This window comes from Rhinolophus sinicus, chromosome 17, assembly GCF_057876585.1.
Source record: "Rhinolophus sinicus isolate RSI-liver-muscle chromosome 17, RSI-T2T, whole genome shotgun sequence".
NCBI classification, from domain to species: Eukaryota; Metazoa; Chordata; class Mammalia; order Chiroptera; family Rhinolophidae; genus Rhinolophus; species Rhinolophus sinicus.
The window spans coordinates 206204964-206232381 of NC_142517.1; the positions used below are offsets into that span (position 1 = coordinate 206204964).

Sequence of the window (27418 nt, forward strand, 5' to 3'; positions counted from 1 at the left end):
TCTGGTAGTGCAAGTTTCCTACCTTGATTTTCTTCAGCAGTGCCATGCCTATTTTTGGCCATTTGTTTTCATATGCATATACATCTTAGAAACAATTTATCAAGTTTCATGAAAAGCTCTGTTGAGGTTTTCCTTGGACTTGCATTAAATCTATAGATCCACTTGGGGAGAATTGAAACTGTTGTGATATTTAGTGTCCTGACCTATGAACATATTTTTAAAATTTATTTGGATCTTGCATATCTTCCAATACCGTTTTATACTTTTCTCAGTAGAGGTTTTGGAAATCTCTCATTAGATAGATTGCTAAGTCTCATACTTGTTCTTATAATTAATAATTATAACTCTTTGTTGCTAGTGTGTATAAATGTTATTTATTTTTGAATATTGATCCAGTGAAGTTGCCAAGCTATCCTTTTTATTCTAAAAGGGGATCTTAGGATTCTTTTTTTTTTCTACATAAGCAATTATATTGATTATGAATAGATTTTATTTCTTCCATTCAAATAATTAAAATTTTTATTACTTTTTCTTATCCTACCTCACTGACTAGGAGCTCTGATACTTGGGTTATAGCCACAAATCTTGATTTGTTCAGTCTTGATTTAAAAGAGAATTCACATTAAGTATAGTTTTAGCTATAGATAATGGGAAAATACTCTTTTTGAGGTTAAAGAAGTTGTCTTCTATTTCTAGCTTTCATTTTTAATCAGGAACAGATGTTTAATTCTTTTATTGAATGTTTTTCCTGTATCTATTGATATCACATTTTTCCTCTTTTAATTTGTTAATGTGGTGAATACTATTAATAACTTATTTGATCATGATGTATTATCCTGTTTCTACACAACTGGGTTCTGTTTGCTAATGTTTTCTTTATGTGGTTTAGATTTATGTTTATTAGTAAGATTAGCCTATAATTTTCCTTTCTCACACACTCCTTTTCAGGCTTTTGTGTTAGTATTATTGGTCTCGTAGAATGAGTTGGGGAGATTGGTTCTGTGGTTTGGTTTTAAGTTTAATCATACCCAGTCTTTGCAAGTATATATAATCACTCTTGTACCAATGATGGCAATAAATTGGTTTGATAAGTATCTAATTTTAAAATTTCAAATTTTAAAATGCAATGTGTTTGACCTAGCAATTTTACTGCTAAGAATTTATCCTATGGATATACTCAAACAAGTATACAAAAATATATGTACAAGGATATTTATTGTTGTAATAGCATGAGACTGAAAACAAAACTCCCTAAATTGGGGACTTACTTTTTGAAAAATGCAATATTTTGTTGGAATTACAAAGAGTGATTTGTGCTGATGTATAAAGTTCTATTTGTGCTGATGTATAAAGTTCTCCAAGATCTATGATTAGGGTAAAGCAGGTGGCAGAGAAAGAATATACATCCCATTTGTGAATTTTCTAAAAGATAGCTCCATGGATGTGCATATAGTACTTGTAAAAGGATACTCAAAGCCATGTAAGTACCAGTTAGAGGACAGGGATGATAGGGAGCTGTAGGACTATATCCTTCCATGTCATGAAGCTGTATTCTTTTTATAATTTAAAAACATTTTGACAGAGAGAGAGAGAGAGAGAGAAATGTATACACATTTTAAGAAAGGAAAACTGTAATAAAATTGTAATGCTCAATATATACTGATAACAAAAGATGAATACAAGTTACGTTGACTTCTGCAATTACAAGAGGTGCTCAAAGTGGTTACCATCAGTGTCCAGACACTTCTGATTATGGCGAACTACTGCTTGAGCAGCATTGACCAAAGTGTCCACTTATATACATTTTTTTGGATATATATATATTACTTTTCTCAATAGAGGTTTTGGAAATCTTTTATTAGGTTGAAATATATATATATATATATATATATATATATATATATATATATATATATATATATATATATATATATCCTGCAGCCAGAACAGAGGAGGCCCTGCTGGCTGAGGACATGTCTGCACTGTCAGCTCACTGCACCATTTCACCCAGTTTTCTTCTGGCCCTTGAGGTCTGTCACCCATTCTAGACAGGAAGCCCTGTATTAAGCCTAAGTTTGGCCTGAAAAATAGAATGGTTGGAAATGTTAAGTTGACATAAATAGGAAGCTCTGTAACCTTCTGCAAGTGTTGCTATGGAAACCAGAGCCTGGGCGGTCTCCATGGAAACTGTTCTCAGACCTCTGCCTGAAGGAGTTACCACCCACGGGTGTTGGAGTCTTACTTATCTGGGATCTCAGAGCTTCAATAAATGCTTAGGGAGGGAATGGTGGGCTGGCCCCTGCCTACCCAAGGGTGCCTGGTGGGCTCTGGGCACCACCAGTTCCTGCCTGAGAAGGAGAAAGCCCATCCCCACAGGACATGCCCTTTGTTGGGAAGCAGTGTGTGCAGTGTTCCTGGAGGGAGAGTGGGGCCCCGTGTCTGGAGTTCTGGGGAGTCTGGATTCTGCCACCGACCACCCGTGTGCTGTACAGCTGTGGTGGGCTAACACTGACTCTGGGCCCCAAGCTGCCCCTCTGTAAAATGGAGACTTCGGATCAAAGTGTTCTGAAGGTCTTTTCCAGCTTTGAGAGCACATGGTCTGTATGTGGCCTCGCAGCAGGGGCTCAGAGAAGGGAGAGACCAAACCGGTACCAGAGCAGGCTTCCTGGGATTCACTTCAGTTTCAAAAGAAGGTGAGGAGGAATGGCAGAGGGTGGGGAAATGCTACAGGAAAGAGAAATACGGCCTCCATGTGCCACAGGACATAGGCAGCGTGTTACAGCCTATGGCCCTCCTGGGGCCAAGTCTCCTGATGGGGACCTGGGGCCGAAGGGAGGCTTGGAGTCCAGGGTTTGGGGGCACCAGGAAGGGTTGATGCTGTCCCAGGACAGTGGTTTCAGAGTTTCAGCGATGCCCTGACACTTCTGCCCACCCATGATGTCTCCTTGTCCCTGCTGTGTGCCACACACACGTTCCAGCTGCCAGAGCACAGAGCAAAAGACAAGAGAGCAGACGGTGAAGGTCAATGGTCATGGTACCAGCCTCCCACCTGTGAGACCAAGAGCCCTGTCAGGGGAAGCTAATATGTCCTGTCAGGCCCGAGGGAGAAGAGGAAGTGGGCAGCAGTGAGCTAGTGGGGGGGTGGGAGGGAGGAGGAGGGAGGGAGGATGGTGACTTTCACCAGCAACCTTGTCCAACATTTACTGAGTGGGGGCCCACTATGTTCAAGCATATACCGGGGGCGTTCATTGATTTATTTTATTCATTTCTTGCATTATCTCTGGGGTGAGTATGAATTTCATAGCTACAGACTCAGGCATGCAAAACGTGTCTTTATTTTTCTATAATAATCTATTTTGTATAACAACCTAGTTTTCAAAGCCCCATTTGGCCTGGTGGCAGAAAATGTAATCTTGGTCATTCGGGGGTTAACTCAACCATTACTGCAGATTTAAGCTCAATAAATTAAAGGTTCACCCTTTTAGTAAATGCTAATTTTTACCTCCCTGCCCCAGGGCCCAGCATTTAAATCATGTTTCTGTATTTGGGGTCTTCCGCACCAATAGAGCTTTGATGGGAGACAGCAGTTGCATGCTGTTCTAACTTCTAGAAATACATGCGATGGGGGACAGTGAAGACCAAGTCACCCAGCGTCCTGCGAGCAGGAGATGGTGGCATCCTCTCCGTGGCTCTGTAGCCTACTTTGAACCATGGTTCCCTTTGTCACCCCCTAATTTCTGAAGCTGTTTCTCCAGCCCAGTAGTGATGATTCTCTGGGCCATCCAGTGTCCTGTCAATAAGTTCTCTTCTGCCTAGATTAGCTAGAATTCTTCCTGTTTCTTGAACCTTGTGGGATATAATCAGAAAACAATTCTTTCTCCCCCATTTCCTTTTCAAACATGCCATGCTCCGTGGGGTTGGTTCTCCCCGCAACTTGAATGAAATCTAAGGAAGGGTTCTTGATACTTCTTTTTTTTAAAAAAAAAAAAAAGATTTTATTGGGGGAGGGGAACAGGACTTTATTGGGGAACAGTGTGTTTTTCCCAGGACCCATCAGCTCCAAGTCAAGTTGTTGTCCTTTCAATCTTAGTTGTGGAGGGTGCAGCTCAGCAACAAGTCCAGTTGCTGTTGTTCAATCTTTTTTGCAGGGGGCACAGCCCACCATCCTTTGCGGGAGTCGAACTGGCAACTTTGTGGTTGAGAGCACACACTCCAACCAATTGAGCCATCTGGACACCCGGGAGCTCAGTGGCAGCTCATTGTCTTCATTCTAATTGTGGAGGGCGCAGCTCAGTGGCACATGTGGGAATCAAACCGGCATCCCTGTTGTTAAGAGCTCACACTTTAACCAACTGAGCCACCCGTCCACCCCGGTTTCTTGGTTCTTCGGGTCCATCCAAGATAATAAAAATTCCTGGGGTCACTTTTAGGCACAGAAGTCCTATTTCAGTAATTACAGTGTCTAGTTATGAAAAACAGCCGAGACTCCAAAGTTCACTGGAAGCTAAGCTGATCCCCTCCACCAGTTGAGACCTGCCTCACACAGGAAGTCTGCCTGCCATGGGCAAAGGAGGGTGTAATGCTTCTTTTGCATTCCCTGGGGTAGGCGCTCACTGGGAGTGTTTGATCCCCGCTCTTCTCCTCAGGCTGCCCTTCCCTGCAGGTGAACGTGCTGCCAGCTCGTCTTCTTGGGTGGGATCTAAGTGCTTCTGAGACACACACACGTGATTTGATGTTCTGCAGCCCGGGCCCCTCTCCTTGCTCTGTGCTCCAAGCAGGCAGCTCCAGCCATAGTGCTCCCATTAGCTTCCTCAGGAGCTTGTGACACACCAGGTCTTCAGTGTGCCCCCCTCCCAACAGCAGGGGACATATATCAAGCTCTCCACAGTCTCATGGAAGCCCTTCTCCGTGTTCTGCCCAGTTAGCAAGCCTGGAGCGGGGGATGGGCAAGAGTTGCAGGATTGGTTTGGGGTCACCTTCTTTGCAAGTTCTCTATTTCAGAATGTCTGACTGACTAGTGGGCACAATCTTTCTTTTCTCAGAGCCCCGAGCAGTGCTAATGGGTCTCCTCCTTGAAGCTAACCTCAGGTAATGGGGGGGGGGGGCAGGAGGACCCATACCTCCTCCTGTGACCTCACCATATCTTTCTGATTCCTTTATCTCCCAGCATGTGGGATCTTTCTCCCCACTTGGAGGGGAGGTCTGGGGAGAATGGGTGAAAACAAATCCTTTTGTTTCACATGTTGCTTAGTCTTCCAGGCAGGCACAGGTTCAGAAGCTGGGTCTGACCGAGGCCAGCTCTTTGCATCCCCCACTAGGCTGGGCGTTCAGAGAGTTGCCTGAGGAGAAAGTTCTGATGTTCCAGAGTTCCTGGGAACTGAGAGGGCCCAACCTGCATCTTACACATAAAAGGAAATTTCCCAGCCTCGGGTCAGTCAGAAGGGTCAGCGGTGGTAGTCACGCCTGCAGGACGGCAGTAAGAGGGAACTCTGGACAACCAGACCTGTGTTTGAAGCCCATGTCTGCCACTTCTTGGTTGTGGGATTGTTTGGGTTATCTATTGCCACATAATAAACCCTGCCAAACCTGTGGCTTAAAATTGCAGGAATCTGCTCAAGATTTTAGTTTGGGCAGGGGTCAGTGAAATGGTTTGACTTCTGCCCTACATGTCATCAGTCTTTATGGAGCAAGAAGATGTACTGCTAAGGCAGCTTCCCCTGAGTTCAGAGCTCAGCTGGGCAGGTCAGCCGGGAGCCTCTCCTGTTGATCACTTGGGCTTCCGAACACCGAGGGGGAGGGGCTGGGTTCCAAATGGAAGGACGCATGAGCTGCTTGGGCTTGGAGGTCCCAGCGCATCATTTCCTCTATATTCTGTTGGTCAAAGCAGTTCTGGGCCCAACCCAGATTCAAGAGGACGGGACATAAGTGCCACCTGTAAAGGGGAGAAGTGGCACGTGTGTACAGGGAGGAGAGAAATTGTGTGGGGTCATCTTTGGATACAAGTTACCCCAATAAACTTGAGCAAGTGATCTAATCTCTCCAAGTCTCAGTTTCAATAATATCTATTTCACTTGGTTAGTGATGGCATTAAATAAGCTGTCGGTGGAGCTCACACACATTGGAAGAATGTCTAAGTGCAGCTCACTGCTCAGAAGAATTCAGTATTAGTATTAGGCAATTCTGAGCACACACAACATCCTGGAGATGGTGGGAAATTTTTCCCACTGTTAGTCCTCTTGGCATCTGCCTCTGACATCTCTCTCTGGTCTCATGCCCTGCCTGTGCCGTCCTCACAGAGAGGCCCTCCCAGTTCTCACGGAGAACAACCCCCACCCAGCCTTTCCTCCCCTTCTCCTGGAGGATGCAGCAAAGTGCCAAGAGTCTGCACCGTGCTCCTTCCCAGCAGGGTCTTTCCCAGGCACCACCGGAGGGGCACTTAGGGCACCAGTGTTGGGACATAGCCCCCCATCCCGTGGAACAATGCTAACGTTGCCCACCCCTCCCAACATGAAGCCCCTCCCCACCGACTCCCACTAACTGGAAGAGATTTATTATTGTAAAACTATAGGTTGTTTCCCTTTGTGGTAAAATTAGCTGCGTGCGGACGGGTGATACAGGAGAAGAGAAGGAAGTGGTGAGTTCAGGCTCTGAAGAGACCAATCACCTGTCGCCCCAGTCCATGCAGGGGCAGAGGAAGCGACAACATCCGTTCTTTAGCACACAAAGGCCACGCAGGCCTGCGGGCCCATTCTGCAGAGGCCTTTGGACTTTCTGTAGGAAGCAGGGGGCGCAGCTGGTCAACCCTGGGGACCCTCTCTGCAATCAGCGGGTTGGATGCAGTAGGCGGAGATCTAATAGAGCGCTGTGTCATTTGGGAGACGCAGCAGCTTAACCAGCCTGAGTAGCCAAAGTCCTTTCTTCCAATTTTAAAAGAGATGGAAAAACCTGATTCTCTAATGCCCCTTTGGGGCAGGCCTGGGCCGTGGTGATTGGGGGCCTTGCAATATAAGGTTGGAGAGGCTAGATGCAGCCTGTTTCAGGAGTGCCCTCTTCTCCCAGGTGTCACAGAGGACATCCCAGCCCCTGACCACCCCCGGTGCGCCTACCCAGGTCGTTTCTCCCCTGAGGGAGCCCCTCAAAGGAGAGCTGCCCACACAGCCTGCCCAGCTGGCTGCAGAGCCCCCCAGCAGAGCCTGAGCTCTCATTCTGGCCCACGGTTACCCAGGAGACGGCTGTCGCCAAGGCTCCCTGGACCAGGCTTTGTTGAGCAGATTGTGCCTCTGAGACCAGGAACATTTCCAGTTGGATCTTCTCTGACTCTGTGCTGTTGTTGCTGCTGGTAATAACACTCACATTTACCAGAACTGGGGCAAACGCTGGATGGAAAGAGCAGTATTTCGGTGACATGCACCAAGTTCCAGAGCTTCGTTGGCCAAGCCCCGGAGGATTTCGATGCCCTGGCCGAGGAGTGCCGTCCTCCACCAGTTTCATAGGGCAGCTCCATGGTCGCAAGAGGACACGCACAGCAGGCAAAAACACTCCCACCTTGTGTCCTGGGGAGACAGCTGTGAGGATTCCCACCACCTCTTCCACTCCCGTCTCTGCACCAAGGGGATGTCCTCACAGTTTTTTGAACTATTAGGAGAAGTTCCTTTGCACATTATTTGGCTCACCCCAGCTGCAGACTGGTATGAAAGCAAACAAGAAGTGAGTGCGGAGGTATATCGGTCATTCATGCAACAAATGGTTTTGGCCTGGGCCATATGTCCAGGGAAGGGGGGCAGAGATGAGCAGGACACTGGCCCCTGCCCTCTAGCAGCTCACAGACCTGCTACCTAGAGCAAGATACAAAACACAGGCTTTTGGAGCATGGCTGAGAGCCTGCAGAGTGGCAGGTACTGGGCATGGAATGGTAAATAGGAAATGGACCCTGCCCTCCCAGAGCCCATGGTCTAGAGGGGTAGAATAAGTGGGAAGTTATCAGACTTCCCGTAAGTGTTGTGAAGAGGAGTCAAGGTACCATGGAGGAACAGGTGTCCAGGCCAGACAAGCAGAGCAGGTCATTTAATATGTTGAATTCATATTAAATGCCCCCCCCTGTGTCATCAAGGCCAAATATTTCATGTTTGGTAATGTCCCATGTCACTGTTTTTACTTTCCTTTTTGACCTTGGCCAAGTTCCCATCAGACTACAGAAGTTTTGACCATTCCTGCACAGGTAGATGGCAACTGGGCCCCACAAACAACCCCTAACCCTCTCCGTATGACACCCTCTCTGTCCCCCTCCCTCGAGGCCAAGGGATAGACTCCAACTGCTTGAATTTCATGACCATCAGGCTCCTGCCGAGAGAAGAGGGCCAGGTTTTGACCAGAACATGGTAAGATGAGCAGACTCCTGCACTGGAGACATGAGACCCAATCCTTCCTCCTCCCTTTGCTGTGGGCCAGGGCTGGGTGGACACTGGTTCTTTCAGGATGTCCTGCCACCCATCTGCTTGCCACCCTTCCAGATCCTTTGGCAAAATTTCAAACCTAGTCATTTAACTGGATTTCCCCGCTGTTAGAGCCAAGTCCCCTGTCTGAAAACTCTACAACACACAAGAAGACAAGGGTCCTGGCATTTACGACTTCTTTCAGCTTACTTACATATTAGCTGAGCCAGGTTTATAAGACCCTTCTGGATTCCACAGAGAGGAGCTCCTGTGCCTTTTCTGGGGGCTAAGGACTGTCCCTTGGTTCTCACAAGAGACAGCTGAACTTCCCTGGACCCAATGACTGTGTCAGGCCTGGTTATCTCTGTGCAATGCCAGTCAGCTCTGGTCTCAGCTTCAGTGAGAGGCAGGAGACCACATGGTCTGGAGGAGGCTAGTGGTTATGCCAGTTTTATGTCACCCCACACCCTCAAGTTCCCTCTGCATCAGACACCTCTGTTTGCCACTTTGGACCCTCTCACTTATCTTGGGGCCATTGGTCACCAGCCCTAGCCTCTGCATGGACTCAGGCCAGCTTCGCCCACACACAACCCAGAAGCCTCTGGCCTCTGGTTTCAGGCTGTACACTTCTTGCCTTTGGGGCTTCCCTGGACATTAAGGCGTGAGACACTGCATCCTCCTATGCACAACCAGGAAGTCCCAGCAATTAACACTCTGAGTGAACTGATGCAAGAGGGAAGCCTCTGGACAAAGCCCTTTCCCTTTCTCCTCCAAACGACTGAGCTGAGAAAGTCATACAGCTTCTCAGAGGATGGTCCTGCAAGATGACCAAGCAGCTACATTTGTCGCCAAGCTGTGGCCAGCTCCATCACGCACTCTGGAGCTGGCTTCCTGTCCTTCCTGGCCACACCCCTCTTTCCCTCCCTCCTGCTCCCTGGGGTTACCCTCCCTAACAAAGAAGTGGCACCTGAGCCTTTGCTTCCTGCTCTGCTTTCCCAGGAGCCCAAACCAAGCTCGAAACTCCAAACTTGGGCTCCTCTTCCACTCCACGTGATGCCCTTTGTGCCACAGTCAGAACCCCACTGCCCCCTCTGACATGGGCACATGAGCCAAGCCGGCTGGCCAATGCCTCAACCCCCTGGCCACAGAAACTGGCTCAGGAATGGCCATGTGGCACATATGTGTTTTCCCTGGAAATTGACATGGATCTTGGAGGCCTCATATACCAACAAAGTCACCGCCTTCCTTCTTCTCTACCAGCGGTGGATTCCTGCTCGTTCAGTCCAGACCCAGCTGGACTCCAGCTCCCCAGGAAGCCTTTCTTCATTCATTATCCCTGCCCAGCAAGATCTCAGCTGCTTCCCTCAGTAACATCCAGAATCCCCATCGCAACTGCCTCTCCAGTCCCCTTGCTGCCATCGGGCACTGCCTTGCTCTATTACACGGGTATTTGAATCTGTTGCTGTTATTTCACTGCTTATGTGTGTGCCCACCTCTGCTGGGCATGCAGTTCTACCTGGCAAGCCAAGGTGGATTAATTGACCCAAACGAGGTAGGCAGGTGCTTCTACATAGAAAGAGACTCGGCTGTTCAATATAAGGTGATCAAATTGTCTGAGTTTGCCCAAGACTTTTCCAGTTTTCACACTAATTGTCCCACGTAACCCTGTCCAACGAGCAGGAGCACAAGGAGGGTGCCCTAGGTGAAGCCTCATTCTAAAGTGAGGGACACAGACCGCACAGAGCCAGTCCACATGTCCCTCGCGTATTCATTTCACACAACCTATTAAGCTTCTGCTGTGTCAGGCACTCCTAAGTGTTGTAGATCCAGGGATGAACAAGACTGAGTCCCTGCCCTCAGCGCTTATGGCTCAGAGCCAAGATCGGGAAACTTTTTCTGCAAAGAGCCAGATTAGAGATATTGTGGCTTTGCAGACAGACCCTACAGTCTCCGTCACAACTACTGAGCGACGTTCCAGGACCCACAAGGCCCAGCCCGGGGGTGGGGGTGGGGGGGTCTGTCATGGGCCTGTCCATGGGCCTGGTCAGCTTTGCAGTGGAGCTGAGTCTTGTTTTCTTTCTTTCCATGTATGTCCAGGAGAGAGGACTGGTGGCATTTTGGTGCCAATCCCTAACCGTGGGCCCTGGGATCACCCAGCTGTGGCAGGGAACCGGGCATTAGCCCTGACATCACCTCTGGGAAAATGCCACCCCAATCTGCTTCCATATCCCATTAGAAGAGTCTGGATTTGCCCCACTTACCCAGACCTGCGTTTCTCCAGGAACTGGGGGCACACACCATATATGGTCAAACCTAGGACAACCCTGAGTAGGAGGCATTGCCCACTTGACGATTAAGAAGATACACATGCAGGGAGCGCCCAGATGGCTCAGTTGGTTAGAGCGCAAGTTCTCAAAAACAGGGTTGCCGGTTCGATTCCCACATGGGCCAGTGAGCTGCGCCCTCCACAACTAGATTGAAGACAACAATCTGTTGCTGAGCTTCTGGAGGGGCAGCCAGACGGCTCAGTTAGTTAGAGCGTGAGCTCTCAACAAGTTTCAACAACAAGGTTGCCCACAAGGTTGCCGGTTCAATTCCCACAAGTGATGGTGGGCTGCACCCCCTCACCCCGCAACTAAAGATTGAAAATGGCAACTGGACTTGAAGCTGAGCTGTGCCCTCCACAACTAGATTGAAGACAATCGCTGATGGGTCCTGGAAAAAAAAAACTGTTCCCCGATATTCCCCAATAAAATTTAAATAAAATAAAATAAAATAAAAAATTAGTAATTAAAAAAAAAGAAGATACACACGCAAAAGAAATGGCTTTTCCAAATGGGAAGATCCAACTCAAATATGCAGACCATAAATATGCAGACTATTGGGGTATCCATGCAATTGCTCAAATGTCTCATGTAATAGTTCATGTTCTGATAATCAGGACGCTGGTGCCACTTGTACCTCTGTTCACATGTTTCCACGTCTGTAAAACAGTCCCCTTGGAAGGCAAGGTCCTGTGCATAGCCATTTCTAGCCCCAAGTCCTCAGCCTTATGGGGTCATTCTTTCTTTAATCTCCAAACAGAAGGGCGTGCGATTTCATCTCACATTCAGTGGAAACCCTGGCATTTCCCCAAATCGTCCTAGGAATCCCAGGGGAAAATGCCAAATTCTCCATCTTAGCCCTGGGGCCTACACGTCTGTGTGTCTGACCCCACATGAGACACCCCCCACCCCCACCCCATCCCTGTCTCCCATAAGGACATCCAACACAAGGCTATTGAGTGTGGGAGACTTCACAGAAGGCCGGGGTTAATGGAGCTGGGTTAGAACGCACAACTTAAAACGCACCTGAGCCCCTTTCTCTGCCGAGGGAATTCTCATTTGCTTTGCGTTCCCCACTTCCACCCCCCTTGGTTTGCTGATTCCAAATGCTTTGCCCCTCATCTGTGCAGGCTGACTGTTGCAATTTCAGATGCATGGGGAATATTTCTTATGGTGTCTCCCCTTTGCTCTCTCCATTTCTTCTTTGAATTACCTCTCTCTCCCAGTTTCATTGTAAATAGCTCAACGCAGAAGAAACCACATGGCCAAGCAGTTACACTAGGAATAACGACCCCTAAATCACATAAGGTTAAGTAAGGTCATCTGCTGAGAGTGGAACTTATTACATCGACACATGGAAGGAACAGTAATGATCATAAAATGTCACATTTAATATGATGATGATAATGTAACTGGTATGAGCTGCTTCACCAACTACAAATATGTTCACATTTCTTTTATTGCCTCAATTCATACTTTAGTGCCTGTGTCTCTTTTGGACAGGAAGGTTGCCCCAAATTATCCCCAAACCATAAGGTCATCCTCAGTCAAAGGGGAGGTCAGCTTTGCTTCCTCACACCATGAAGAGAACCTGGGTGTCAACTGCTCACTGCTATTCTGCTCCTTGCTGGCTGTCACAAGGTGTCACTGTTGAAGCTTGCTTTCTCACAGATGGGTGCTGCTGCCCCGGAGCTTGGGATGCCCTTGGTGGTCTGAGTTCAGGTTTACAGCCCTTTCTCATCCAATTTCCCACACTCAGCTGTCATTTTCCAAAATATGGCCCCTGGGGCAGGGTGGCTGGATGGAAAGGGCCATCCAGCGTCAGCCACGTTCTAGCCAGCCTCAGCCCTCCCCTGTGTGAATGAGAACAGCTCATTAGCTGAGGCCTCTTCACTCAAGGTGATTTACTTTGAAAGCCAGCCTCTCTGCTCTTCCCTGCCTCTGTTCCTTGGATCGCCCTAACACACCTGGACAGGTATGCCTGACTTTGCATCTCAGAGATTGCGGTTGGGATATGGGTGTGTTTGCTATCAGACAGCCCCTGAGACTCTCACCCTACAGCGTTGTATCCAGTAGGGGCAGGCCAGCCTCTGCTAAGCTCCACACACCCACACCCCAAGAGGAAGAGGATGGCACCATGGTGGCCTACATTTGCATACCCAATGGGGCACAGACATGGTCCTTCTCTGGAAGAACATCTGTCCCCAAGTGTGCTTATGTCTCTGCCTAAACCAGGAGTTCTCAAGCTGGGGATCAGGAGTGGAGGTGGGTGGTTGGGGAGCAGGGGTCAGGATCTGGATGGGGGAAAACGCGGTACACTTATTTTCAGTCAGCGCTAATTGAAACCAGCATTTCCTGCCCTGTGTGAGCAGGCACCATGTCACAGTAGTGTAGAAAGCTCCCGAGATTTTGTCACCAAAAGAAATTACAGCTATTTTCATATCACACCACAGTTGCTGCCGATATTTCAAAATATTGTTTCAGCTCAAGTCATCATTAATTCAAAATTATGATAGTTATCGAACCTGTAACTAGACCTTATTCAAAGGCCTAAGTAAAGATGCACATATATTTCTATATCACAACTTTCAAATTTTGACAACTGTATTTTAATATATTAGGTTGCCTTTGTAATTCTATGCATTTTACTTTAAGCATTTAAAACCGTTATTCTGGGGAAATTTTACAAGCTTCTCCAGATGGCAGGAGGAATCCATGGCACAAAATTGACTGAGACCCATGGCCACACAGAGAGCAACTGGCCACATCTTTTGTTAAAAAAGGAAAAAAACAGTTTTTAAAGGAGCTCACCACAGTTCTAAGAGCTAACGTTTATCGAGTCCTTGCCAGGTGCCTGACGTTTTCTACACGTTATTACGTCAGAGGTAGAGTTGTCATTTCCACTTAAAACTGAGGCATGGTACATTGAATGCAGTAACTTGGCAATGAGCACACAGAGGTCAGGGTTGGAGCCAGGAGTCAGCCTTGACTTTTTGACCCAGCACCCGAGTTTTCACCATCCTCAGGCAAGCTGTCTCTGAGGCCCTGGCAGCCGACTCCAGTGAGTGTGTGTGTAGTGTGTGTGTGTGTGTGTGTGTGTGTGTGTGTGTGGCCAGGGCCAGTTCAGGCCAGGGGAGGGGATTGGTCGCAGATCATGCAGCATTCAGCCCACCAGAGGTGGTTGTGGCCTGCTCTGAACCACAGGCACCAAGCAACAGTCAGTTTCCCCAGGTCACCCCAGTTCCCTGCTCCTTGAAGGCTTAGCTACGCCTGACCGGAACCCTAATGGCACAGTCTTGAGGGGGAACGGAGCCCTCTCTATGTCAACCAAGCATTTTAGAGCTGACATCCTTCCGCATCTCTTTTTCCTGGTGCTGCCTCAGGCCCCAGGCCTCCCATTCCTGTTTCCACGTTTGTTCACACCAGGCACTGCACGGCTTTCCATCGTTTACTGGAGATTTTCCTGGTCACACGTGTCCTCTGCTGTCCTACTGGTTCTTTCCAGCTCCCTGACCCTCTCTCGTGTCCCTCCTTCCTTTCTATTTTTCTGCAGCAAGATTCTGGCCCCTTCCCCTCTTGGGACAGTTTCTCCCATTTTCACCCCCAAGGACTTTCCCAAATTCTTTCCTTTCTGAGGGGGAATTTTGGTAAATAACACTTGCTCAATCTCACTGACATCTAATTACTAAATTGTGTCCTGTGTTCGTTCAGGCTGCTATAACAGAATACCATAGACTGGGCGGCTTAACCAACAGTTTATTTCTCACAGTTCTGGAGGCTGGGGTTCTGAGCTCAGGTTCTGGTGAGCCCTCTCTTCCTGTTCCTAGACTGATTTCTCACTGTGCCCCCACATGGTGGAAGGAGCGAGGGGGCTCTCTGGGGTCTCTTTTATCAGAGCACTAATCCCATCAGGAGGGCTCCACCCTTGTGACCTAATGACCTCCCAAAGGCCCCACCTCCTCAACCATCACACTGGGGTTAGGGTTTCAACATCTGAACTTGGGAGAACAGACACATTCAGTCTATGAGGCCCCAATTGCCCCAACCGAGGGAGGGAGCCCTGGGTAGGATATGTGCACACCTGGTCGTTGGAATCAGGCATCACTCATTCACATCATTGGTACCCAGGCTTTCTCAGCTGGTCTGCTGCATGTCCAGCTGCCTGGAGGCGGGCAGCATCAGTTAGGCGCTGAGAAAGCCCACCCTTTAGCCCACCTGCCCCCATCAGTCTACCATTCAAGGTGGGACTCTGACACTTCATGCCCTCAGAGAGTCTCAACGTCACTTCAAGGCAAAGACTCTGGGTCTGGCTTCTGTAAAATCCCCACACTGGGCACCAAGGTCTCCAGCTGCCTCTGTTTCCCAGGACCTTCTCTGCCCAGCTGCCTATTTTGCATTCCTTTCCAGAACAACGTGACTTGCTCTGCCCTCTGTGGCTTCCCACCCACCTCAGACTGGGCCACCTTGCTTCCTGGGGCCGGCCACATGTGCACCCCTGCCCTCTCCTCCCAGGGCTGAGCCGGCCCCAGAGTAGGTCCAGCCGAGTGGCCTGCTCACCCCTGAGTGGACCCTGGGAGGCACAGCCCAGGACCCCTCCAGTGAGGACTTACTGCCCAGCTGCTCTCAGGCCCTCAGCCCAGGGAGCTGCTATCCAAGGTCACGCCCCTCTCCAGGCGCACATCCAAGATTAGGCCACTTGGGGCCTCCTGGCCTAGGGTCCCATTCCTACTGAGGAGACTCATAGCCGCAGAGGTCTCCCGGGGTTGGCTGAGGCTGTCCCAGGGCCTGCATCCCAGCTCAACTTCTCCACCTGCCCCCACTGTTTCCATCCCCTCCCCCCTCAGGTGTCGGTCCTCAGGGAGCTCCTTAATAAACCTTCCACATTCTAATTTCCATCTCAGAGTCAGCTTTTCAGGAAAGCTATCGTGTAGGGCAGCTCTGTGGCTCCAGCCTAGGGTGGAAGCCAGGCTTTCTCGAGAGGAGAGCGTGGGGTTGAGGGTAGGTGTGGGTGGCTGGAGGGCCTGTGGGCACCACCGGAACCCCACAGACCTGCCCACTCGCACGAAGGTATCAGGATGCCCTGTGTGCTCACAGGTTAGTGCAGCTGGTGGTGGGGGTGGGAACTTCTGTAGAAAGGCTTGGGGAACCCGCCCACCACAGTTCCTCCTTATTCATCCTTTTACACATCAGACCACCCTACGCAGCCATTTAAACTGCTGTTATGATTTTTCTTTTTTTTTAAGAAACCACATGCTACACGCAAGGCCTGCAGCTGGCGTGGGTTCAGGAATCACCCTGTTCTCCACTCCCCAGATGTTCACTGGTCTCTCAGAGGGGCTGTGAGCCCCCTGTTCTGTCCATCCTGTCCCACACAGGACTGGACTCACATGAGTTGCCCAGGAAACATGATGCCAGTTGAACTGAATTGAATCTGAAAGTGTTCCATCCACGGATAGCAGGGGGCACTGCCCACCAGGACTGCAAGTCGCAGGGACTGCTGGTAAGAAGAGACTGCCTAGAAAGGAGGCTGGGCTGTGTACCCAGAGGTTGGATGAAGAAAGCCCTGCACAGTTGTTGGGGAGAGGGCGCAGAGAGGAGTGTGACCATAGGGGATTAGAGCGGCAGCTCCCCAAATCTGGAACGTACAGGGCTGTTCCAGTTCTAAGAAGAGCCAAGACAAACAAGCCCCTGTGTCCTCACAGCGTGACAGGTTAGCTGAAGGGTGCCACAGGCTTGAATGAGAAAGACCACTTAACACTGAGGTCTCAGAAGCTGCAGGCATGAACCTCATGCCCAAGTATGACACGGATGCCTCATTGAAGGGCCTGCTAAATGGACACTGTATCTGTGACTAGTGTAAACCGAGACCCAAAGATCTCTGCAAATAGTGTGGCCGTAGAACTTGCGCAGGGTCCTAGGAGTTGGAGGGGACCCCAGACGATAGAGCTGGAATACCCTACATTGAAGCTCATGAGCTCAGAGCAGGTTACATTCAATGTGAAGAAACAAAAGCAGCGCAACACTTTTTTTACTCAAGGTTACAGAGTACATAAATCCATATGCAATGAGTAGTCTGAATTGTATCCTCCAAAATTCATGTTTTGGAGCCCTACTCCCCAATGTGACTATATTTGGAAATAGGACCACAGGGAACACACTTTGCAGAGGATGTCACACAGCCACACCTTGGGTGACTTGCGTGACTGTAGGTGGCCCAAAGAGCCCCAGGTCTCAACAGCCTCCCTCAAAGACAGCGTCTTGGTTATACTTGCTCAAGCAACAGCCCCCCAGAACAAAGGCTGACTGAACCTCAAGGTGAACTCAGGGCCCCTCCACCAAGCAGAACTAATGTCAGGCTTTGAAGTGACAGTGCTTCAGATCCTACCTTCAAAACTTCAAAGGTCTGAGAGCCAAGTTTAGTTCATGACTCACGACCAAGAGCCATGTGGCCCCTCCTGCAGCAGCTTTGTGAAGAGGGCACATCTCACAGGCTCTTGGAGGGGGATGGGGTGCGTGAGACTGAATTGGGGAGGAGGGATGTCTCTTTGTTCTTCCTCTTCAAACTCCTAGAGTCCACCTTGACCTGCCATACAGACCCTCTCAAATACCCATTCAGACTCTATGTCTTGAGCTCAGAAGAGAGGCCAGCTCTGGGTGGAAAAGAGCAAGAAGTGGCTGTGATGGTAGTTTCAGGGCTGTTCCCCCCAAAAAAGCACCACCTTTGTGGGTCTTTGAGTGCCCTGCCCGATCAGCAGTGGGGTTTTCATGATGGCCTCAGCTGCCATTCCATGGCCCTGGAAGGTCGCTGTCCACAACACAGCCTACCCTCTAGGCTAGATGGAGGGTGGTGTGGTGTGGGCATCTCCACCATCTCCCCATGGTTCCTATGTGCGGATGCCTCCATCCCTACCTCGTGACTGTACTGCACACCAAGCTGTCCTCACACCCATATGGTTGCTCTTCTCAATTTCTATTAACAAAATCCTTTTTAACCTCTATTAGTCTCTACAATCACCTACCAGATCTCAGCCATTTCATTCATCTTTGCAATTACTATTTATTTGTGGCAACTTGCTACAAGGCTACTTATTATCTTACTGTTCCAAATGCCATTAATACCCTGTTGCAGCTATACACATTAATATAATGACTTTCAGCTTCATAGGCCCTCCAGAGAGGGACTCAAGAGGAATATAGTTGACAAATGCAGCTTGTGGACTAGCAATCTTCCTGGGCGCCAGTATCCCAAGGGAGGGTCATTCCTTGCCCCTGAGGGAACATGGCCCCGATGGGAGGTGGCTCCTGGGTTAGCAGGAGATGGCTGTTGTATCAGGCGGCCATAACAACATGCCAAATCCTGAGTGGCTTTAACAAAACACGAATTTATTTCTCATGGTCTGGAGGCTGGAAGTCCAAGATCAAGGCACCAATGGGGTTAATGGCTACTGAGGGCTCTCTCCTCTGGTTGCAGACAGCCACCTTCTCCCTGTGCCCACATTTCCTCAGTGTGTGCAGGTGGAGAGAGGAAGTAAGCGCTCTGGTGTCTCTTCTTATAAGGGCACTAATCGCATCATGAGGGCCCCACCCTGAGGGCTTCATCTCAACCTCTGTATCTCCCACAGGCCCCATCTCCAAATACCAATATATGAATTTGGGGGAGACACATTTCAATCCATAGCAACTGTCAAGGAATAAGGATGTCCATAGTTAGTACTAACACCCAGGTCATGACTAGGCTGTGCTCAGGATTGTGGGGAACTCAGGAGAAAGGGGTGGCCTGGGCCAGTATGTAGCAATTCACCTTCTCCAGGAGGTTGCAGGATTCACATGTGAGGAACCACAAAGGAAAACACAGATCTAACCTGGGAGAGTCGGACTCATTTGGTTGGTGGTCAGAGAAGGGAGGGGTCAGCAGGGGAGGACTCCTAGAGAACTGAACCTGTGTCTTCAGCTCATTAGTGGTCAGCAGGCCTTCTAGGCTGGACTAGAAGAGCCCAGAGCCTTTGAAAGCAGCTCCAGTGTCACAGTGGTAGTGGGATAAGATGGTGGGAGAAGAGTGGGATGGACCCTGTGCTGCAGGGACCACAGCAGGGCTTTTGGGGTCTGTTGCTACCACAGAGAACCAAGTACCCAAGTGGATGTGGGGAGCTGTAACTAGACCCTGCAGGGTGTGGCTCCTGGCCCCAGCAGTGCTCCTATGGCAGGCCTGAGGTCACCTCCCTGTGCTCTCACTCCTGGTGTCCAGGTGGCTACTTCCACCTATTCCCTTCTTGGTCTTTTGGACCATGATCGTTGGGTCACCTGGCAAGGGCTTCAGGAGCCAGCTCTTCTCTGGAGCCAGTAAGTACAGCCCAAGACAAGGTCATACACATCACAGTAATCTTTTTTTTTTTCTTTTTTTTTTTGACAAATCACATTAATCAAATCATTTTTTTCCAATTAATTGTGCTAGTTTCACACATGTACATGTAACAAGTATGTCCCAGGGTTTTCCAGTCTAGGAGTACAAAGGTCACATTTATGGCCAAACAACATCTCCAAGCTTCTACTGTCTTTAGAGCAGGAATTTCAGCCTTTTCCACCCCTAAGTTCAAGGTTCCCCAACTCATTGGCTGCCACTTGCTGCAGGATTGGACCCTTGGGTGCATCTTCACCGTAACCCTAACCCTGACCCTGACCCTCTGCCCCTTCCTTGCCTGCTGGATCCAAGTGCTGATAGAGGGCCGGGCTCAGGCCCAGAGTGTGGATCCTCTTACAGAGCAGCCTGGCCTCAGTGTTGGACCTGTGCCCACTCCCGAGGACCCTGATGAGTCCTCTGTGACTCACAGGACTAGGTGGGTCACCATGGGGAGAGAAGAGGCGCCCCTTTCCTCACCTCAGTGTGTTGGCATCGGTCAAAAGGTCACTAAGTTTCACCCACCAGTCCATAATTGTCACATCAACCCAACTGCTGTACCCCTCCAAGGACCTACAACACCTTATAGTTACACCCTCTCCGTCACCTGGCTGGGGCAGGGTCATACTGACCACAATCCAAGATCTTATGTTTATGAACATCCCTGGAATGATGGGTGCTTAGGGCCCTGCTGTCCCTTTTCTCTTAGGAAGCCTGTTTGGCCCTAAGCACGTTGGTAGATCCAATTGCAGCTTGAAGGACGCCACTCACCTCCAGTGAGCAGGCTCTCAGTTCCCAGTGCAAAGAAAGAAAGGAGGAGGAGTGGTCCCTAACTCTACCCACACATGGGCTCTGATCCCAGTCCAGCCCCCAGAGTCCCGCTGGATCCAGCAGTCTGGCTTTCTAAGAGTAGAACAGGCGTGCCTCTGTCTAGGATGGCTGTGGGACAGTGGAACCTGCGGGCAGGGGAAGGAGTGTCAGTGCTTGGGGCAGCTGGGCAGGACTCCCCTTCTGGGTCTGCAGAGCCCCTGACTCTGGGTGCTGGTCCCTAGAGGCCCAGTCTAAGGGGCAGTAGCCTCTGGTCCTGGGCATGATCGAGCCTCCAGACCCATTTCCACCCCTTCATTGCTACTTTCTTCATCACCCTTCCCTCCAGCCGCACAGAGTGCCACCTGACCACTGAGTCAGAGGCAGGAGAAGACTGGGCTCCTGACCTTGGATGGCTCTCAGTCAAGAGGGGACTGTCAGGCAGGAAGCAGCTCTGCCCTCCATCCTTCCTGCCCACCCCACCCCCTTACAGAGCTCCATCACATCAAGTGCTGGGCAATCGCCCAGCCTTGCATCCTCCTCCCGTCAGGGTTTTATTTAAGTCACCCTCTTCCTCCCACACAGCCACCCCTCCCTTCCGTCCACTACTTGGTGGTGGAAGCCTCCTGTCCCACAGGTGGAAGGTGGCGGCTCTTCTTCTGAAAGACCTTCCCCTTGTCTCTTTTGTTACTTCTCGTCCCACTCATTTCATCTTGCAAAACCACCCCAAAATGTATCCTGATAGTCATTTGACTCTCTGGAGCAGCTGAATCATCTAAGGCTTTCGGTTGTCACTGCTGCTCCTTCTCTGGATCATTAGAGGAGCCGGAGCCAAGCCGTGATTCAATTGTTTCATTTCCAACCAGGAACTGCCAAGAGCCTGTGCCCTCAAGATGGTTCCTCCATTCCTGGCTGACCCATTTTCTCCGCCCGCCCCCCCCCCCCACCAGCACCTGAGAGGGACAACTCTATGGACAGTGCCACCATGGCCAGTTGCCCAGTTGGGACTCAGGTGGACCTGACACACACATGTTCCTTATTCTCCTCTGGCTGAAGCAAATCGAGCCTGATTCTTTGTCATCGTTCTCAAAGAAACCAAGTTTAACAACTTCCCAGTCTGTTCAAGATAGCAAGTTGGTCACGTTCAGGAACTTCCCCTCTCCCAGGCTTGTCTCCACTGCCTCTCCCACACCAGCCCAGTGCTAAAGCTCCATGGAGTGGGTTTGCCAGTGGCAATGTGGGAGGGGCTGTCCACTTCCAACCCTTGGCCTGTTTCCTTCCTTCCCCAGGTGTATCCTGTACCCTCCTGGCTCTCAGGTGTCATCAACAACTATCCACTCTGTCCCCACTGCTTCTACAAAGTATCCACAGCTTCACCACAGCCTGGTCCACACCACACCCCCTCATTTTTCTGCAGCCTCCTGGTGGGCACAGAAAGGTTTAGGTGTCTTTACAGGCCTTTCAAAAGCCCATAGGAAACTTGTACGAGTCCACTCTCTTTGCATATTTGCTCTGCTCTGACCACCTCCACGTCCTGTCATCTCTGCAAGGTTATTGGTCAACAGAGCCCCAGAAGGGACTGGAAAGCACAAGTCTGCTCTGCCCCAGGACCCCCAAACTAAAAAGGAGCTTGATCCATCCCTACCACTCCATCTCTGCTCAGGACACCTTCCACCATGACCAACTCTCTTGATTCTCTCTCCTAACTCCTCTCTGTCTTCCCTTCCAGAATTTTCTAATCTAATGGAAGGATAGGGGAGAGTTGGGAACCAATCTCGTTCAGATGGTTTCATTTTCTTTCCCAATTCTTCTGCTTCATGCGTTTTAGGCTGAGAAATCAAGAATTCACCTGGTTCTTAGGTTCATCAGAAACCCCAAACACTGGGTGATTTATGTTGAGCTGTCTGGGTGTGGGCGGAAGGTCTTTGGGGCATAATGAGCACAGACAGCATTCAATGAGCATCTAAAGGAAAAGCACACCAATCAATGAACTACATATCACCCCATCATATCAAAATCCTGACACAGGACATCTGCTACTGGAATTCGGGATTGGGGTTTCCTTCTTCTGATCAGGGCTTTCTTCCCTGAGGCCCTGGTGGTCAACTATGGTATCCTGGGGAACCAGGGAGCCTCTGGAACGCTGGGAGGCCATGAGGCCCATGCGGAATTCTTTGATGACAAAGTAGTAGCAGAAAACATCCAGGCAGCAGTTGATGTTGGAGAAACACATCGACAGCTGCAAGAACAAGCTGATGTTCTGCTTAGCTCTGCAGTCCTCAATAAAGCCGTTCCTCACCAAGAACTGCAAGAAGAAACCCAGGTGGACTGGAAGAAAAGAGGCCACAAAGACAGCCAGATTGGAGGCGATGGTCCAGATGCATGCCCTCTCCTGGACCCAGTTCTGGGTGTGGTTTCGACGGCTGACCAGAATGAAAATGCTCCTGCAGGAGCAGAAACCCATGACACTCAAGGGAAGAAGGAAGCCAAACACCTGGAGAGGCAAGATGACCTTGGCACTCCAGGTGCCGTCGGACATATTGTGGAAGCACGTGGACTTGCCCTCTTTCCCATGGAAGTTGTAGATGGGGATACTGCCGGCCCACACCAGCACCCAGATGGTGCAGCAGATTCCAAAGATCTTCCTGGGGGACCGGCAGTGCTTGACCAGGAACGGGTACTGAATGGCCAAGAATCTGTCCAGGCTGATGAAGCAGATCATGAAGACGCTGCCGTACATGCTGATGAAGTAGAGGCACTCGGCCAAGGTACAGAGGGATGGGAAGGGGTTCCGCCCATGGCTCAGGACTGTCTTGAATGGGAGGGAAAGCACCAGCAGCAGGTCAAAGATGGCCAGGTTGATCATGTAGATGGAGGTGGCAGAATACTCCGACCACTTCTTCTTCAGGAAGGCGTGGAAGCCTCGAATGGCCAGGAGGTTGAGGAGGAGGCCCAGGAGGAAGGTGGGGACATGGACCACCAGCTGCACGGTTTTCATCAGCTTGTCCACATCTTGGAAGGAGCAGTCCTCACTTGTGTTTGGCTGGCTCATGTTCTTCCCTACAACGTCAGCAATAAAGTAGATGAAGTTCCTCTCACTTTGTAAAAGTGATTGAGTCAAATGACTTTATCAAAACTAATAAACTCTTCTTTTTATCACACAGCAACTCATGCTCATTGAATAACAATTAGAAAACACAGGAAAGAAAAATTACCTTAATCCTGCTGCCCAGATACATTCAACCACTGTTACTTTTTCATGGGTATCAGGGAGACTCTCTTTCTATACACAAAGTCACACACACACACCTTTTCCTTTTATAAAAATGGAACTGTGCCTGAACGTCTATTCCTTTTTCATTCAGGACTCCTTCTGCTAAAAGTAGTAACAATGACACAAACCCTGACCCAAACTGGTTTTAAGCAAGGAGAGAATTTCATATAATTGAAAACACGAAAACTGCAGCAGGGCTGACTTGAGCTGCAGCTTGATATGGGATTCAAACACCGTTTCCAGGCCCCAGCTCCAATTTTTACGTTGTCCCTCTGCATCACATTGCGCTGGACACGGTCACTGGTTCACTGGTTCAGCGATGGACCCATGAACCACCAGAGGCAATGAAAAGCAACAAAACTCTGGCTTGGGTTTCTAGGAAGGGGGCTGGGGTTCTTTCTGTGGGACTTTAAGTTGGGAAGATACACAGTCTGGAGTTGCTACTGCCTCTTGCTACCCTGAGGAGAAAACCAGACAGAAAATGGAGAAATATGGAAGAAAGAACATCCCCAGAGGGAATGAAGTGAGGGCTTCAGGACTCCATAGGGCACAGGAAGGCCTTAGACAGGTAGAAAACTAGTGCTGGTCTCAGGGACAAGAGAACCAAGGCTGTAGGTGTGGCTGCACAGGGATGCTGGATGCCAGCAGACAAAGAGGGGAGTGTCACAAGTCAGGGCTTCTGATCAGGCCAAAGACAAGGGTCCAAGGCAGGCCCTGGCCAGGTCTTACGTAAGAGTCTGGCTAATTTGGGGTTTGGGCACAGGGGTCTTGCCATTGTGGAGTTTTGTATCAACGTAGGAGGCTGCTGTAACAATACCATCAACTGTGTGGCTTATAAACAACAGAAACTTATTTTTCACAGTTCTGGAGGCTGGACGTTCAGGATCACGGTGCACCACAGTCAGGTGAGGGCTCTCTTCCAGGTTGCAGACTGCCAACTTCTCGCTGTGTCCTCACAAGGCAGAGAGAGGGTGAGAGAGCTCTCTGGGGTCTCTTAGAAGGGCACTAATCCCATTCATGAGGGCTCTACCTTCATGACCTAATAAATTCCCAAAGTTCTCATCTTCTAATACCATTATGTTGGGGATTAGAATTTCAACATATGATTGAAAATGTATTCTATGCCCTCAATAAGATATTCAAACAGTACAAAAAACCCAGATATGACAGTAGCCTCCATCACAGCCCAGGGCTTCAGTTGTCCTTTCTCGAAGCAACCCCAGTTAATAGTTTGTGCATACTTCTGCCAGAAATTTTCCATGTAGATGTGTGTGTGTGTGTGTGTGTGTGTGTGTGTGCATACACGTGTATACATATACCGAGGGTACCAAAAAATGTATACATATTTTAAGAAAGGAATCTGTATTAAAATTGTAATACTCAATATATACTGATAACAAAAGATGAATACAAGTCACGTTTGACTTCTGCAGTTACAAGAGGTGCTCAAAGTGGTTACCACCAGCGTTCAGACACTTCCGATTACGGCCAACTACTGCTTGAGCAACGTTGACCAAAGTGTCCACTTGTATACATTTTTTTGGCACCCCCAGTATATATTTGACTTCTTTAAATTTGGAAAATATTATACCCACAGTTCTGTTCCTTACTTTTTCACGTTATCATGTTTCTTGGAAATTGTTTCACATCAGAATCCATGAATTGACTTTTTCTTTCTAATGGCATCATTGCACTCCACTGGGTGAATACATCACAACTCATTTAGCCAGTAGCTTATTGATGAACATTTAGGTTCCTTAGGGTTTTCCTGGGAAACAAAAAATTCCACCACAAACATCCCTGTGACTTATTTCTCTGCTACAGAGCTATAGGTAAGGGAATTCTGTTTCTTCTACTGTTTCTTGTTACTGCAGCAACCTTGGGAGACTTTGGGAAGGAAAAATTTGAGTATTTTTAAGACCCTATATAGAATGTCATCCCCAAACCCTCTCTAAGTGCTAGCAAAGAGGGAAAAAGAAAACATATTATATATGGCATTCATTGAGAACTATGTGGTAAAAATTTAACATACATGACTTGATTTGGTGGCTTTCCAAAGATTCTATGCTTTCTTATGTGTTTACATTTCTTATGGGTTTATGTCACAAGAGATCTAGGAAAATGTATTTCATCATATTTAAAGCTTTAGACTCCTGTGGTCTATTCAGTGGTGCCTCCTGGAGTCGTGCAGGATAGAGCCCCAGGTGTCACTGCTCCCACCCCAGGATGCCTAGAATAAATGCAAGATGGCATTGAGTCTTCCTGACTCAATATGCCAACATATCCACAGGTCTGTCTCAAAAAGTAGTTAGAATAACTTGGAACCCACAAGACAAATTTCAGAAATGGTGAGCAAAGCAGGCAAAAACCTAGTTCTGGTCTCACTGAAAAGCATTGAAACACCAAATTGGCTCCGAGAAGTCACCTTCAACATCAGAAACAGCAGAAAACCAAGACCCACAAAGATAAGAGAGAATACAGGTTTGTGTTTAAAGAGATTCAACAAGACTGCAGAAAAGGAACTCGGGGCAACTGCTTTGGGCTCGGCACACAGAACTAAAATGGCTAACGAAAAAAATAAATGAAAAACAGAGATAAATATTCTGATGGAAAGCATACTCTCTAGAATGCTGGGGCTTGTCTGAATTGACTGTACCAAGTGTCTGTACAGAAAATAGATGGCATTTGGCTATCAGTGTCCCCAGTAGGATGATCCTAAAGGTCACATTTGAATTACTGAGAGACTGCAAATGGGAATCTTTGAAACCACAGAAAGTCCTCTATGAACTGACAGAAAGAAATTAGGTTGAAAAAAAAAATACTTCCCGCTAATGGCAGAAGGAGCAGAGAATCTGAAAGATTAATCCTCTCAATTCCCTTTGAAAGTTCAAGGAAACCATTTTTTTAAAAAAAATATTTAAAAAACTAAGATCAAGAACTTCACTGGAATCAGATAAAAAGACTCCAGGCTGCAGCAAGAGATAAAACAGGCACTTTTCTCAAAGATGGGTTGCCAATAAAATCCAGGTCAGTTGCAGTGGGGGCCAGCAAGCTCCCCACACAGGTTGCCTGGGGCCATTGATAGTTCTGTCCCTGCCAACCCAGGGATCCACACCAATCAATCTGTTGTACTAGAAGGTGAGTGGGCAGGAGGCTGAGAAGCAGATGCTAAGACAGTATTAGACATTTGCTAGATGTATTAGGGGAAATACCCATGAAGGAAAGGGGAGAGGAAGCAGAAGCAGACAGGGAGAGTCTTCAGACCACAAAGCAAGTCTGACACCCGTGGAAGCAGTGAAGGAAGGAAAGACTGCATAGAAAGAGACTCAGGCCACCATGCAGCTCTGAGAACGTCCTGGCCAGGCTGACAGGGAGTCCCTGTCACAGGGACTGCCCATTGAAGGCATCCCAGGTGGAAGAGGAATCACCCAGGACTAGTACCTCTGCCAGGCTCAGTCACTGGCTGGCAGCAGCCCAAGAAGAGCAGGACCCCCATGTCAACATCACTTCGGCAACTGAAGGGGCAGAGCGGAGCTGTCAATCACAGTGCTCTCAGCAGACAATAGGTTCTTCTGAAGAGGGGTGGAGCCACCACCACCTGATAGCCACCACAGAGGCTATCCCAATGTTTCCATTTGTGTAGGAATCTGGTTAGTGTGTTCCAGGCAGCAGTGGCAACATTCTCAGTGACCATTCCCAGTAGGATCATTGTAGTGTGTTATTTTTCTTCAGCAAGGATGGTGGCTCCCTTTGCCTCATAGGAAGATTTGACTGGGACCTGGGCCCAGTCTCATACCAGGAAGGAAATAGAATTGAATGGAGAAAGGTCATGGGTCAAGCAAATCGGGTCTGTGAATAGATCTGAAGGACCCAACATGGCCTTTGTTAGTCTCCAGAGCTTGGTGCCTGAGAGGTGGGGTTGAATCGAACAGAGAGAGGAACCATGTTTCATGCAAAATAATAGAAAGAGAGCCATTCCCAGATGTTCCACTTATATCTTTCAATGTCATTAATATGGAACTTTACAAACCAAGCCCCTTGGGAACCTCTCTGAAAAACATGATTAACACCAGAAGACATTTGAGAGAGAAAAATTTAGACACAGAATTTTATACCCAATTGGGTTGCTATTCAGGTGAGACGGTCAAAGAAAGCCACCCTCAGGTATGTGTGGCTTCCAGAAAGA

At 48.8% G+C, this 27418-nt stretch overlaps 1 protein-coding gene across 3 annotated transcripts in view; it reads right to left on the reverse strand.

Moving 5' to 3' along the window:
• Positions 1–18115: 18115 nt before the first annotated feature.
• GPR55 (G protein-coupled receptor 55) overlaps positions 18116–27418 on the reverse strand; it is a 53078-nt gene continuing 43775 nt past the window's right edge. For 2 of the 3 annotated variants that reach the window (XM_074314811.2, XM_019739742.3), the window contains exon 2: positions 18116–23018. In XM_074314811.2, coding sequence (XP_074170912.1) covers positions 21970–23010 — 1041 coding nt within the window. In that variant the 5' untranslated portion in view covers positions 23011–23018 and the 3' untranslated portion in view covers positions 18116–21969. The remainder of the gene's footprint in view (positions 23019–27418) is intronic. The other variant, XM_019739741.3, reaches the window with a different exon arrangement.